The sequence below is a fragment of the Maniola hyperantus genome, chromosome 5, assembly GCF_902806685.2.
Source record: "Maniola hyperantus chromosome 5, iAphHyp1.2, whole genome shotgun sequence".
Lineage (NCBI taxonomy): Eukaryota > Metazoa > Arthropoda > Insecta > Lepidoptera > Nymphalidae > Maniola > Maniola hyperantus.
The window spans coordinates 15,981,317-15,996,003 of NC_048540.1; the positions used below are offsets into that span (position 1 = coordinate 15,981,317).

Sequence of the window (14,687 nt, forward strand, 5' to 3'; positions counted from 1 at the left end):
TAATTGTCAGAGGCTTGAATGAAATTATTTAGGGCGATTTCATGCATTTTATTTGGATGATTGAAAATATTTGGAAAAGGTCAATTATTCTGCCGGTGTATCTTCCAAATAAAGGAGTCTTGATTAGAATACTCCTGTCTTAGATACTCAATAATATCTCTATCATAGGTATAAAAGGAAAAACTATTTGTTTGACATTCTCATTAAGAGTGGAGCCCCGTGCTTAGACTCAGGGCCTGCGAAGTGTTGTAGATCATAATCTACATTTCCTGGCCTTTGGACTCGCTGGATAATGGATTGACATTATTGTGAATAGAAACTTAAGAATTTATCTATTACTTAAACTGAAAGTATTGTGAGAAATTTGTCCGAGCAAAAGGTCAGATGCTATACCTTGTGAGTGAGACGCGTCATATTACCATAACTAATGATTTATAGTAAACTAGCTGATGCCCGCGACTTCGTGCGCGTGGATTTAGGTTTTTAAAAATCATGTGGGAACTCTTAAATTTTCCGGGATAAAAAGTAGCCTATGTCCTTCCCCGGGTTGCAAGCTACCTCTGTACCAAATTTTGTCAAAATCGGTTGAACGGTTGAGCCGTGAAAAGCTAGCAGACAGACAGACAGACAGACAGACAGACAGACACACTTTCGCATTTATAATATTAGTATGGATTACTACTTATACCTATAGTCCACGACAGGTTGAGATGGCAATCGGGCCAGGCGGGCGGTGCCCCGCACACCCGCATGTCACCCACAAGTATCTCTGAACAATATTATATTATACTCTACGAAGAAAGAACTTTGTTTGAAAGTAACAAACAAAGGAAGTGTTTCTTTTATGCAGGATTTAAATATTATGTAAACTGAATAAAAATAAAACAAAATACTACAGAAATAAAAAATATAATAAATTTCACAATTTTTTCGATATGACTAGATTTTTATAAACTTTGGTACATCGGGGTAGAAAATATTAGATTTATTGTCCCAAAATACTATTTTAGGAATAACTTAATTTGTACTATTTAAATGACTAGGTCTGTATACAACAATATAATTAAAATCTCTTTAATAGATACACTTATATTAAATTTGAGCATTCACAATACTAGGGCATCTATAAAAGTCTCTACCTACATATCTTTGGTCATTGTAATAAAAACTACTGTTAGAATAATACCCATTATTTCCGTAACTATATTTTTCATTATTATTTTGGCTATAATTCGGAAAGTTAGAATAATTAGCCGGATATTCATTGGCGGCTGTTTGTTTCCTGTTTTTAGCTGAATCGAAAGCATTTTTGAATATTTCATAATTTTTCTGATTAAAATATTCCTTGGACTCATTCTGTAATCCAGCTTCAAAGCTTTCGTTGTAATCAGTAGCACAATAAGGTCGCTGATTATAATAATTTTGTTGAAACATATCATCTCCGTAGCTAGAAGGATGAGTGAAGAATCCACTTCCAGTAGTAGAAGTTATACAGTTTCCACCTTTATTATTCACTGATACTGTAACATTACCAACGTTTATCAGTACGCCTTCAGATGTTTGTAGAAAATTTGATCCGTTGGGAAAAGGTTTACTGAATCCTTGAAAACTTCTGTATCCATCGCCACTGTTATCATCAGTTTTGCTCGGAGAAAATATTTCTCTAAAAGCATCTTTGTTTACTTTCTCACCAATTAAATTATAGCTTTGTAACTTTTCATAGGTTGCACTGAAATCTACAGGTGGAATTTGTCCTGAATTAATATTATCTAGAGATTCAAGCGTTTGGCTTAAAGCAAAAATGTAGTTGTGGGCGAAACGTAACGTTTCGATTTTCGTTAGCTTTGTGTCTTCAGGGAAAGTTGGTAGTACACATCTTAGTCTGTCTAAAGCTTCGTTTAACATGTGCATTCGGTTTCTCTCTCTGTCGTTGGCTTTCATTCGTCTATTTCTTTTTATCCGTAGAATCTGTGTCGGACTTTTGCATCTTGTAACTCTGTTTTTACCGTTCGCGTATTTCCTTTTTGGTTTGTTTGGGTCTTTTGCTTTCTTCTCTTTTGATTTCACTGGTGTTGATGTGTTGTTTAATGGTTGAAATTCTTCAAAGTTTTTAACATCCTCAACGTTTTCAGGTAAGCGATAACTTAAGTCATCGTTAAATAGTTTTCTTCTTACATTGTTTTCTTTAAGAGGTGTTAGAGAAACCTCTGCATCTGATGTATCATGTTTTATGGGCGTTGTGCAGGCAGATGTGGGGGTCATCAAGGGGTCTGCGTAGGATCGTTCGAAGCCGGAGTCATTGCTGCAAATGCTGTCATTGAAGTCGCAGTAGTCCTCGAAGTCTGTGCTGAACATTTTTCTCAGCCTGGAACAATAATATAGAATTAAGTTAATAAATGTTTAATTGATGGTTATGCTACGATTTTCTCGTGACTTTTGATGGACTCATGAGCATTGAGTTATTTTATAAACTTTTATACAATTTAAACGTGTCATTTCATTGACTTTATCGTCACATTTTTCCAATCGGATTATCAATATTATTGCATAAACACATTCAAGTCATTTTTTTGTAGTATTTTCTAAATCTCTTAAATTAAATTATTTAAAAGATTAAAGACTAGCTTTGGCCGTGACATGCGTTAACATTAATGCATTTACTCATTCATACGCATGGCTATAAAAAATATATAAAAACTTTCATAATAAAAGTATAGTTATATTTGTTTGTATTTGTTTTGTTTGTTTGTATTACTTGATTTTTCATTACTGTTTTTCTGTTTTTTTAATCAAACCCTACACACTTCATAGTCCACAATGTTTAACTTAGTGTAATTTGCGCGTCAACCCCACGACCCTATGGCAGGTAAAGCCAGTAAACCTCGCGTGTGCAATGTGTTACGGAAAGTCAGTTGAACTTTATCACTTCCGACTTCCGGTCTGTGATTTCCTGTCGGGGGTGCTTACAAAGTTAATTTGTCACTTCACTTCACGCAATGATTTTTGATGTAATTACTGTTATTTGTCTTATCCTGGATACCGTCATGGTATAGTGGTTATAGCAGATTACTAAAGGGTCACGTGTTCAATCTTAAATACACTACCATATTCCTATAATAATCATTAAAAACAATTACTTAAATCAAATCAAAATCAAAGGTTTATTCAAAATAGGTAATAAATTACACTTTTTGAAAGTCTGTTGTTGCCTTTGTAACATGATATACCTAGGTACCTATAGTGGTGATAATTTTTATACGAACTTAAAAACTAAAGTTACGAGGGTTCCAATCCAAACGCGCGTTTAAGAATTAAATCATTACAATAACGTGTATTAAATACATTAAATAAGTGATAGCCTAAGTTATAAGAGTCGAGACACGTACTTGGCCCTCTATTTGGGGGTTGGGGCACGCACCCACCTTTTCAGAGTTATGTACGGTGAAAAAAAATCATGAGGAAACCTGCGTGAGGTTTCTTCACGATGTTTTCCTTCACCGTTAAAGTAAGTGATATTTAATTACATACTTAAAACGCACATAACTCCCAAAAGTTCGTAAACTCTTATAAAGATTTTCCGAAGCAGATGCAGAATTCTACTCGTACAATTCAAATTAAAGTGTAATATTTCCGTCTACATGACTTGAGTACAAACAAATGTAACTCGTAACCACCTGCACGCGACCAGCACGCGACCACCCTCTAACAAGTAACAACCCCTCAAATCATATTACTGAACTATTTTGTTTTATAGGTATCTTGCTTCCTTTTAAAAGGCTATAGAAATTAATGGACTATACCTATTGGAATGCCAGTGGCACATAGTTTGAAATACCGATAGACGTTGGGGTCCCAAGCTGGTAGAATGGCGACCTCGCACCGAATAGCGTAGCGTTGGATTGGAAGAGCCCTAGGTGGACAGACGACGTCAAACGAGTCGTAGGAAACCGCTGGCGTGTGGACGTCCCTACAAGAGACCTATGTCCAGCAGTGGACGTTTTAGATCGGTTGGTAATTATGATGCTTGGAAAACCTGTAAGATTGCAGCAGCTTATCTACTGGTATGATAAAAATTGAGACTTTTTATTCAAGTTTTTACAAAGCGCCTTTAAATAATCAAATTAATCCATCCTTTAGATAACTTGGAATTACGTTTAGATACGAAAGTGTGTCTGTCTGTCTGCTAGCTTTTCACAGCCCAACTGTTTAACGTTTTTGACAAAAAGCATAAAGAGCGAGCATCCCAGGGAAGGATAATTATAATGGGCCACAATTTGTTCCGGAAAATCAAAGCGTTCTCTCGGGATTTTAAAAAAACCTTAATTCACGTAGATGACCTCGCGAGCATCGTCTACTCTACTATAAACTAAAAATATGTGTTAGGTAACAATTCAAAGTATGGCCTAGACTCTAGAGTCTAGACTAAATTTGGTGAGTCTACGAAAATGTAGCGTCGTAGCATCGCGTAGCTACTCGGAGTTCGGGTATAATGAATATCACTCACTACAATTTAATATTTAACACTAGCGGCCTGCCTCTACTTCGCACAGGTGCAATATAGATACTAATTTGGTGTCAGTGTGGTTATCATTAGGCCCTTATTATAAATGCGAAAGTTTGATTGTTTGTTGGTTTGTCCTTCAATCACGTCGAAATCGAATCGAATAAAACGCGTACTGATTACGACATATTTCAACAAAACCCCAAACATTACTAAACTACTAGCGGATGCCCGCGACTTCGTCCGCGTGGAATTAAGTTTTTAATAATCCCGTGGGAACTCTTTGATTTTCCGGGATAAAAAGTAGCCTATGTCACTCTCCAAATCTTTATCTATACCCATGCAAAAAATCACGTCAATACGTTGCACCGTTGCGACGTGATTGAAGGACAAATTAACAACCAACAAACAAACACACTTTCGTATTTATAATAAGGGTACTGATACATAATATAAACCATTCTGTTGAATCACTCTATCTATAAATCAAAACCGTTTAAAAATTCGTTGCGTAGTTTTAAAGATCTAAGCGTACAGGCGGCGGGAATCGACTTTGTTTTAATACTATGTAGAAATGTTCAGCCTCACTACAAAATTACACACAACAAAATAAACACTTTCATAATCATCGTCATCATCAAGCGATAGACGTCCACTGCTGGACATAGTTCTCTTATAGGGACTTCCACACGCCACGGTCTTGCGCCGCCTGAATCCAGCGGCTCCTAGCGGCTCATGATGTCGTCCGTCCACCTAGTGGGGGGTCCTCCAACGCTGCGTCTTCCGGTGCGAGGTCGCCATACCAGCACCTTGTGATCCCAACGTCTATCGGTTTTCCGAACTATGTGCCCTGCCCATTGCCACTTCAGCTTCGCAACCCGTTGAGCTATGTCGGTTACTCTAGTTCGCCTACTACAATAATAAACACCTACCTAAAGACAATTACTCAAAATTCTTCACAAATCTTTTGAAGTTTAGAAATTAATTACTGTAGTTAAATAATGTAGGTAACCATCACATCACTAAACACAAGCACTGATAAAATTTTACTAAGTATTTAAATTAATGACTAGAACTTTCGACACAAAATCGTTTAAATTGTAAAACACTTGAATCCATGACTAGTATAAAGTTTCAAAGTATTTGTGTGATAGGTTTCGGAGGCATGACTCCACGATCAACGCATTCTGTACTGTGGGGCAGTGACGCTACGCACCCCTATTTTATATAATTTTCCAATGGGGTCTTGGTAGGTGTTGAGGCCACGCCCCCTACTTCAAACTATGCGATGGTACCTACTAGGGGATACCTATAACCATTTCAAGTATTTTTAGTTTTCTTTTATTTTAATTTTGTAGTAAACTACATGATGTCCTCGACTTCGTCTGTGTGGATTTAGGTTTTTATAACTCCGTGGTAACTCTTTGATTTTCCGGGACAAAAAGTAGCCTATATCCTTCCCCGGGATACAAATTCATCAAAATCAGTTAATGTTGTTGTGTGAAACGGATGTTCTGTGAAAAGCTGGCTAGACCGACAGACAGGAAGACACACTTTCGCATTTAATATATTTCGCGTATAATAAGTATAGATTATGAAAATACTATTTCCTTCATACTTACTCCAATTATAAAAAACCGGCCAAGTGCGAGTCAGGCTCGCGCAATGAGGGTTCCGTACTACAGTCGTATTTTTCCGACATTTTGCACGATAATTATAAAACTATAGTCAAAGTCAAATGATTTATTCAAAATAGGTAATGAATTACTCTTTAATTACTTTTCGATTGTCAGTTGTTAGATTTGTAAGATAATAGTGGTGATAATTATGACGCAAACTTAAAACTAAAGCTACGAGGGTTCCAAACGCGCCCAATGATGCATAAAAATAAATAAATAATCTGTTTTAGAATACACAGGACGGTGAGCCCTTTCATATGATACTTTTATTAGATACCACACTTGATATTATAGAAATCTTAATTCGAAAATTGAAAATACTAATTAGTTCATGACCACAATTTCATTTTTTGTGTGATGTAACCAAAAAATTCACGGTTTTCAGATTTTTCCCTTAATGTTTTCTATAAGACCTACCTACCTGCCAAATTTCATGATTATAGGTAAACGGGAAATACCCTGTAGGTTTCTTGACAGACAGACAGACAACAAAGTGATCCTATAAGGGTTCCGTACAAAAAACGGAACCCTTATAGGATCACTTTGTTGTCTGTCTGTCTTTCTGTCTGTCTGTCTGTCTGTCTGTCTGTCTGTCTGTCTGTCTGTCTGTCTGTCTGTCTGTCTGTCTGTCTGTCTGTCTGTCTGTCTGTCTGTCTGTCTGTCTGTCTGTCTGTCTGTCTGTCTGTCTGTCTGTCTGTCTGTCTGTCTGTCTGTCTGTCTGTCTGTCTGTCTGTCTGTCTGTCTGTCTGTCTGTCTGTCTGTCCGTCTGTCTGTCAAGAAACCTACAGGGTACTTCCCGTTGACCTAGAATCATGAAATTTGGCAGGTAGGTAGATCTTATAGCTGAAATTTGGGGAAAAATCTGAAAACCGTGAATTTAGGGTTAGGTAGATCACACAAAAAAATTAAATTGTGGTCATGAACTAATAATTAGTATTTTCAACTTTCGAAGTGAGTGACTATATCAAGTGGGGTATCATATGAAAGGTACCTTCACCTATACATTAAAAAACAGATTTTTATTTATTTTTATGCATCATAGTTTTTGAATTATCGTGCAAAATGTCGAAAAAATACGACTGTAGTACGGAACCCTCATTGCGCGAGCCTGACTCGCACTTGGCCGGGTTTTTTTCCTTTTGAGGTACGGAACCCTAAAAACTGGGACAAATATTATTAAATTTAACAGATGCATATAAAAAATGGCACCTTATGCTTTATTTGGTTAATGGGTTAATAGTGCGTAAAAATGTATCTTTTATCGAGCAACCCTTTGTCGATATCGACATGCAATAAATTACATAAATATTTGATCGGTCACGCAATTTCGATTCGACATAATATTTTTTTGTCAATATTGGTAGTATTGATACCCCAGGGTACCAGGACTACAGTGGGTATTGGGTCAGTAGTACAACAATTATGATATTTTTTTATTTTGAAATATTGAACTCGCAGATGCTTTGACTTAGTAAAGGCTGATTCTATGCAAAATTCTTTCAAATTACGTGTTCGTATGTGATGTGTAGGTTATTAAAAATTTATTAAAATTTTTGTTCGAAACTGTTGTCATAATTTATAAAATTTCAAACATTTTTTTATGTAACGACATAGCTACAAATCAAAATAATTTTATTGTGATTGCTGTAAAATAATCACAATAAAATTATAAAGGGGGAAGGGGCTTAGCTGTAGTTGATATAAAAAATATTTTTATATCAAGCACAGCAAAGATTCATCTCGATTAAAAATGCTTTCGAATAAAAGAAACAGCATTCAAATCGGAGCATCTGAAAACTAAGAAAATATTTTTACCGAGCCGAATACAGCGGACAAAGCTATACTAGATGGAATTTTTTAATTAAAATAAAAAATTATATGTTATCTACAATTCTACACAGAAAAATAAATAAGTATATACCTACTATAGAATTTCTAACATAACATTTGCAACTTAACCCGTGCATAGGTCGCGTTGTTTCCAGATGATTGAATGACAAATAGGCGTGCAAAAAACGTTCATACTTTCATACCAAATGCTCAGCGTCACGCATCAATGGAAATTTCTTATGAGGTGACAAATTGCTTCACGCTATTTCATACGAACGGGTAAAATATAACACGGATAAAAAAGTACAAATAAGTATTTTTAACTTAACAAATAAGTATTACATAGTGAGTAACCGACGTAGCTCAATGGACAGAGCACATAATCCGAAAAACCGATAGACGCTGGGGTCCGAAAGCGAATGGCGACTTCGCACTGGAAAACGCAGCGTTGGATGACCTCTACTATGATGGACAGAACAGAACACATCAAACGCTCGCAGGGAGCCGCTGGATTCAAGAGGCGCAAGACCGTGGCGTGTGGAAATCCCTACGAGAGACCTATGTCCAGCAGTGGACATCTATCGGTTGATGATTATGATGATGATGAAACATGGATGGACTGAAGTTCTAATTTTATCATTTTTTTGTGAGCATCATAGAGCTGAATTTTTACTTAAGTAAAATCTATAAGTAAATATAACAGGTGCCACATCCTAACGTTACACTAACGATCCGTCATGCAACCCTTCCGAGCGCAAATCTCAAAATTATAACTGTGCCGTTTAAAATAATAAATAAAAGCGAAAGGGTTTGTTAGTTACTTTGCAGTCGCCACGCTCGAGAGGCCATGAATGCATTAAATTCGCCTCTACACGCTTACCCGTTTAAAGGGTTGGTGCGGGATAGTGATGTTCTACGAGTATATTATGCTTTAATTTTCGAATATTTTGTCAGATTTCATAATGTGGGTAAACATAAACCCTTTGTTAAAGTTCGCAATACATAGGAACTCATTTTTCATAACATGAGTAAATACTATTCATTTTTAGGGTTCCGTACCTCAACAGGAAAAACGGAACCTTTATAGGATCACTTTGTTGTCTGTCTGTCTGTCTGTCAAGAAACCTACAGGGTACTTCCCGTTGACCTAGTATCATGAAATTTGGTAGGTAGGTGGGTCTTATAGCTGGTATTAGGGGCAAATTTTAAATTGTGGTTACATCACACAAAAAAAATTGTGGTCATAAACTAATAATTAGTATTTTCAATTATCAAAGTAAGATAACTATATCAAGTGGGGATCATATGAAAGATCTTCACCTGTACATTCTGGAACAGATTTTTATTTATTTTTATGCATCATAGTTTTTGAATTATCGTGCAAAATGTCGAAAAAATTCGAAGATTGCTGGTTGCATTAGCAATAGAAAGGCTAAAACAGCGCGAATAGAATTGATCTACAATCACTTGGAGTTGTGAAAAATCAAACTTCTAGGTCACCGAAATCAAAAGATACGGTCATTTTGCCGTCACTCGAGATGATATTTTAACGATTCTAACGTTTCCCCATACATCCAAATCTGTTCAGGAATTTAGAAGTTTGGGTGGAATAAAGAGTCACATAAATCAAAATCAAATGAAATCAAATGGTTTATTCTAAATAAGTAATTAATTACACCTTTTGAAAGTCAGTTGTTGCATTTGGAAGATGATAATTATAGCGGTGATAATTTTTACGCGAACATAAAAACTAAAGCTACGAGGGTTCCAAACGCGTCCATGTCTGAGAAGAGCCCGCAACAAACTCAGCCGGGTATTCTTTTTATTATCACCACTTTACAAGTTCACTTAAACTTATTAGAACTATCACAAAGCCGTTAAGCAACTCATTCCCAAGCTTTCTTATCCTTTAAATAATCCTTTACATTGTAATAGGATCTACATACATACATGAACCTTGAAAACATATTGCACTTAGTAAATAAAGAAACATGTCAGAATTTTAAAAAATCGATATCGATCTGCTTGCAGTAAGCGCGTCACTAGATCAACCCTTGCAGCGCGCGCCCCACACGTGGCCCAAACACGAAGGCCGCCACCGAGCATAATTCTGCGGACTTAGCGGCTCATAGCGACGAATAATTATATGCTTGTTTCCAGCTTATCAACAAACTCTTGTTTTATATGGATGAAGCAACGGCGAATCCTATTCTTTAAAAAAATAAAAATGCAAGCATTGACTTATATATTACTTCGTATGGACAGGGCCATAGGGCTACTATTTTGAACTTATCTTTGCACAAGTTTAAAAAATCTATTAAAAATATACTCCTGAAAAAAGCATAATACACAAGTGAAGATTATCTAAATGATAAAAGAGCGTGGATTTGACCTGCAGCTCGTTCCAGCAACGCACAAGACTGCAAATACTTTTTTATACATGGCATAATCTTGTACCTATATCAAATATTTGAAAAGAGCAACCGCCGAGTTTCTTGCTGGTTCTTCTCGGTAGGAAAGGCATTCCGAACCAGTGGTAGGGTAAATGCATCCGACTATTCGAAAGTACTTGTAAAAGTTTATTTGAATAAAAAAGATTTATTTATTTATTTATTGAACAAACAAAATGGCACCGATCAGTGGTGCTAATAGCACCAATGCCACCTCAGTGACGCCTGGATTTCAAACGGGTCGTTCATTAGTATCTAAGAGGTGGCGCTGATTTGTTTGGTTCCAAAACCGTGAAAAATTTTGTTCGCTTGGGCATATCTTGTCATTTATATCGATGGATGCAAGGCATTTTCATAGAATTTTACCCGAATAAATATAAGTATTGCCCTCAAATCAGGTACTGCTAAATAGTTTTTTTTAATTGAAAATATTACAGTGAAACTTAAAGCTAGCCTTATCTAATTACTATACAAATCTAAATTTACTAAAAAGATTTTACTAAAACTGCCTTATTAATAAAAAGGTTTTGTCGGAACAATTCAATTTGGAAAAAAATTAAATCTGGGATCCGCAAAAAATATTTCTATTCTATTCTATTATAAGATTAATTATTCACATTTTGGAAATAGTTGTGCAATACAGCCCGAATAAAATGTCAAAATGATGATTTTGTGAGATTTAAAAATCAAAATCTTTGTACAAACAGAAACATGTTTAAACTCAAAAATATTTACCTACACTTAAACCTACTAACATGACGCTAATCTCTTAAATATTAAAACATTTATACGGCTAGTCCCGATTAATCCCCGGGTCAGAAAAAATCAATGCTTCTCCATTGTAGGGTAGTTTTGAAATGTTAAAATGCTTTGTCGTTAAGGGCTCAACCAAAGGGTTGTAAATAATGACGCTGCAACTCTATAGAAAACTAAACGGTTGCCCATAAAAGGGTGTGGGGATTGTTTTTTAAAAGCATGTACTTTAATGGAAAAAATCGACGCGAAATACAGGCTGAAAATTTTAACTTTCACCTTTTTTTTTTAATTTATAGCCCTTGGCTGCAATCAGACCTACTGGCAAGTGATGGTGCAGCCTAAGATGGAGCGCGCTTGCCTAGAAGATGCCTATTCACTCTTGACTTGAAGGTACTCATATTATAATTGGAGGGGAAAACTGATGCTGGAAGGGTGTTCCAAATCTTAGCAGTTGGAATCAGAAATGAGGAGGCAAATCGCTTCGTATGTATCCGTGGATTTTCGACTACGTACGGGTGCAAACCTTGGCGATGCTTTGGTCTGCACTATTTCGAATCGGGAAGCTAACTGGAAATTTTAGTTTTAAGCCATGTTCGACTGTTGGAATTTTCGTGCAATTTTTATAAACAGGTAGGTACTTACCTACCTATTAAGTACTGTGACAGTAAAAGTTGGATGATATTGTGACTAACCATAGATACTGTTACTTCATTATTGCTTTTTGGAGCGAGGTCTCATCTACCTATGTGCTCTGTCCATTGCCATTGTAGCTTCGCAACCCGATGAATTACGTCGGGTACACTGGTTCCCTTACAGAATACAGATCTCGTAAGTAAGGGAACCGAAGTACCCGACTCTTTTTTTAAGTAGTTGTTTCATACTAAGAGCGATTCAAGAGCTCATTCAATGTAAAAAATATCTACGTCATATGTCATAAGCTAGGTACCATACAAATAGCTCTATGACAACTTCGGAACGTATTTTCACGGACTCGGATCGGATAAGTGCGTTAACCGCCGAGGCTCGATAAATAATAATGGTTATCAGTGATCACATCAAGTGTCAATCAAACATTGTCACGGTAGAGAACAGGACAATCAGGAACGAATCACTAAGTTATTGCTACTGATTGCGAAAATTAATAACGCCCCTATCTTCCACCACAACTTACCTACACCTGGCGTCTGAGTTTATTTTCTCACGTTTCCATAATGATTGAATATACTCACTTAATTTTAAGCTAAGAATATAATAGTTATGACAATTTGCAGAAGTTTTAGGGTTCCGAATTAAACAAGGTAGTTTTACACTTAATTGGAGGGGAAAGGGGAATATTAGTCATAAATAACAAGGCTAATATACCTATATATTTTTAAAATGTAGTTTCGCCATTTCCGTCTGACTGTCTGTTCGTCCGCGGCGCTCAGAGACCCATAGTATACCTACTAGAAAGCTGTAATTTAGCATGGGTATAGGTATCTACTTACATACCTATTAATGACGCAGACAAAATCTAAATATTACCTATATTAAACTGCAATCCTAACTGACTGACTGATCTATCAACGCACAGCTCAAACTACATGACGGATCGGGCTGAAATTTGGCATACAGATAGCTATTATGACGTAGTCATCCGATAAGAAAGGATTTTTAAAAATTCAACCCGTAAGGGGGTGAAATAGGGGTTTGAAATTTGTGTACTCCACGCAGACGAAGTCGCGGGCATAAGCTAGTGGTAAGATAAAATCTATTAAAAAAACCTACCTATCAAGTGGGGTTGATTTTTTTTCTCATCTATCTCCTGGTGAGGGCTGTCTTTGGATATGTCTTTCAAAAATAGGTATTGCGGGTGTTTAACTATTTCGATTCAGAGATCCGTTTGCGATACAATACGGAAAAATATTTTAATTTTAGTCAATGCAAATAAATTATATTATGGTTAATCTTTCCGTAAAGGTAGGGGAGGGGGTATCTACTGGTAGTGGCTACTTTGAATGACTCTACATTTCGTCATATTTCCTAAAACAACCTTTGAATAATAATTTTAAAGATACTTAATCATTTTTTTAATGTTAACAAATTGTTGGATATGTTTTAATTATTTTCGTAAGTAATTAGGTAGGTATTTTTTCTCTACATTGTTTCTCGGAAATAGTTGGTCGCAATTCGCAAAGCACCCTTATCGAACGGCTAAAACACGCGCGCGGGCGCCGACGCAACGCCAAATATCCGCTCTATGAACCTTACATTACCTTCCTGACTACCACAAAACACGTGCAAGCCCTTAAAAAAAACAAATAATACCACACAAATAATTACAATAAAAAAAATGCATTTATTTGCACAAATGTTCGATTTTGCACCGATATCGCGGAATTACCGCTCTAAAAATAATTTCCGTCCACAATAAAATTGATAATAAGCTAATCCTTATTTACATTGAAGGTGTGTGAAGTGGTTGAACCGATAAGGTGAAAGGTGGGCAAAATTAGACATTTTTTGCAATGATTTTAAGTGCGAATTTCGCTTATTTGCGAGCGTTTTCGTCCTAGAAGTCAGCTGAATATTCAATTTGCATTACAATATTCATGAATATATTATTTTATGTTTGTTTGAATTGTGCAATACAAATATTTATTTATTACAGGTGCGAAGTTGGATATTTTCGTATTTGTATTTTGTAATACGCAATCGCTTACGCATTGCTCCCCCCGCACCGTACCTACAGAGAATTGAAATAAAAAATACCTTACCGTATCTCGTAGGTGCGTACAACGCGATGTCTACCTACATATTATTATTAGGTAAGAATTATTATACTTATTTGTCATAATTCAAGTCATAATCAAATCAAGAAGTTAAATCATTGCCCTGAATGAGTAAACCTAACCGATTCCTACGACCTAGGTTTCTCAAAGTTATTATTCAAGGTGTCGGGCATTATGACCAAAGTAATAAAAGTTCAGCGGGGTAATGGAGATAGCTTGGAGTTTCTCTACGCAATGAAATCAAATAATATGAGATCTGTAGGAGAACCAGAGCAACCAACATAGCTCTACGGGTTGCGGACACATAGTTCGAAAAACTGAGATGTTGAGGTCCCAAGGTGCTGGAAAGGCAACCTCGCAGCGGAAAGCGCAGCGTTGGAAGACCCCCCACTAGGTGGATATACGACATCAAACGAGTCGCAGGGAACCCCTTGATTCAGGCGGCAGACCATAGCGTGTAGAAGTCCCTACAAGATACCTATGTCCAGCTGTGGACGTCTATCGGTTCATGATGATGATAATGATGAATAAGAATTTTCTGGTCACATTTGAGATGTTTTTGTTGTGTTCAACACGAAGCTGGTCTAGGATTGATTACCTGATGATTTGTTATTTCTCTTTGCAACCCATGGTATCCGATTTATAGCTGACGCATATTGGAGAAGCAATACATTCTTCATTGAAAGGGTAGGGTGATAAC

General features: G+C 36.4%; 1 protein-coding gene across 1 annotated transcript; it reads right to left on the minus strand.

Moving 5' to 3' along the window:
• Nucleotides 1–1,008: 1,008 nt before the first annotated feature.
• tap (Basic helix-loop-helix neural transcription factor tap) lies at nt 1,009–2,355 on the minus strand. The gene has a single exon (XM_034968521.2). The coding sequence runs from the start codon at nt 2,353–2,355 to the stop codon at nt 1,093–1,095; it is 1,263 nt and encodes a 420-aa protein (XP_034824412.1). The 3' UTR covers nt 1,009–1,092.
• Between the last annotated feature and the right edge of the window lie 12,332 nt (nt 2,356–14,687).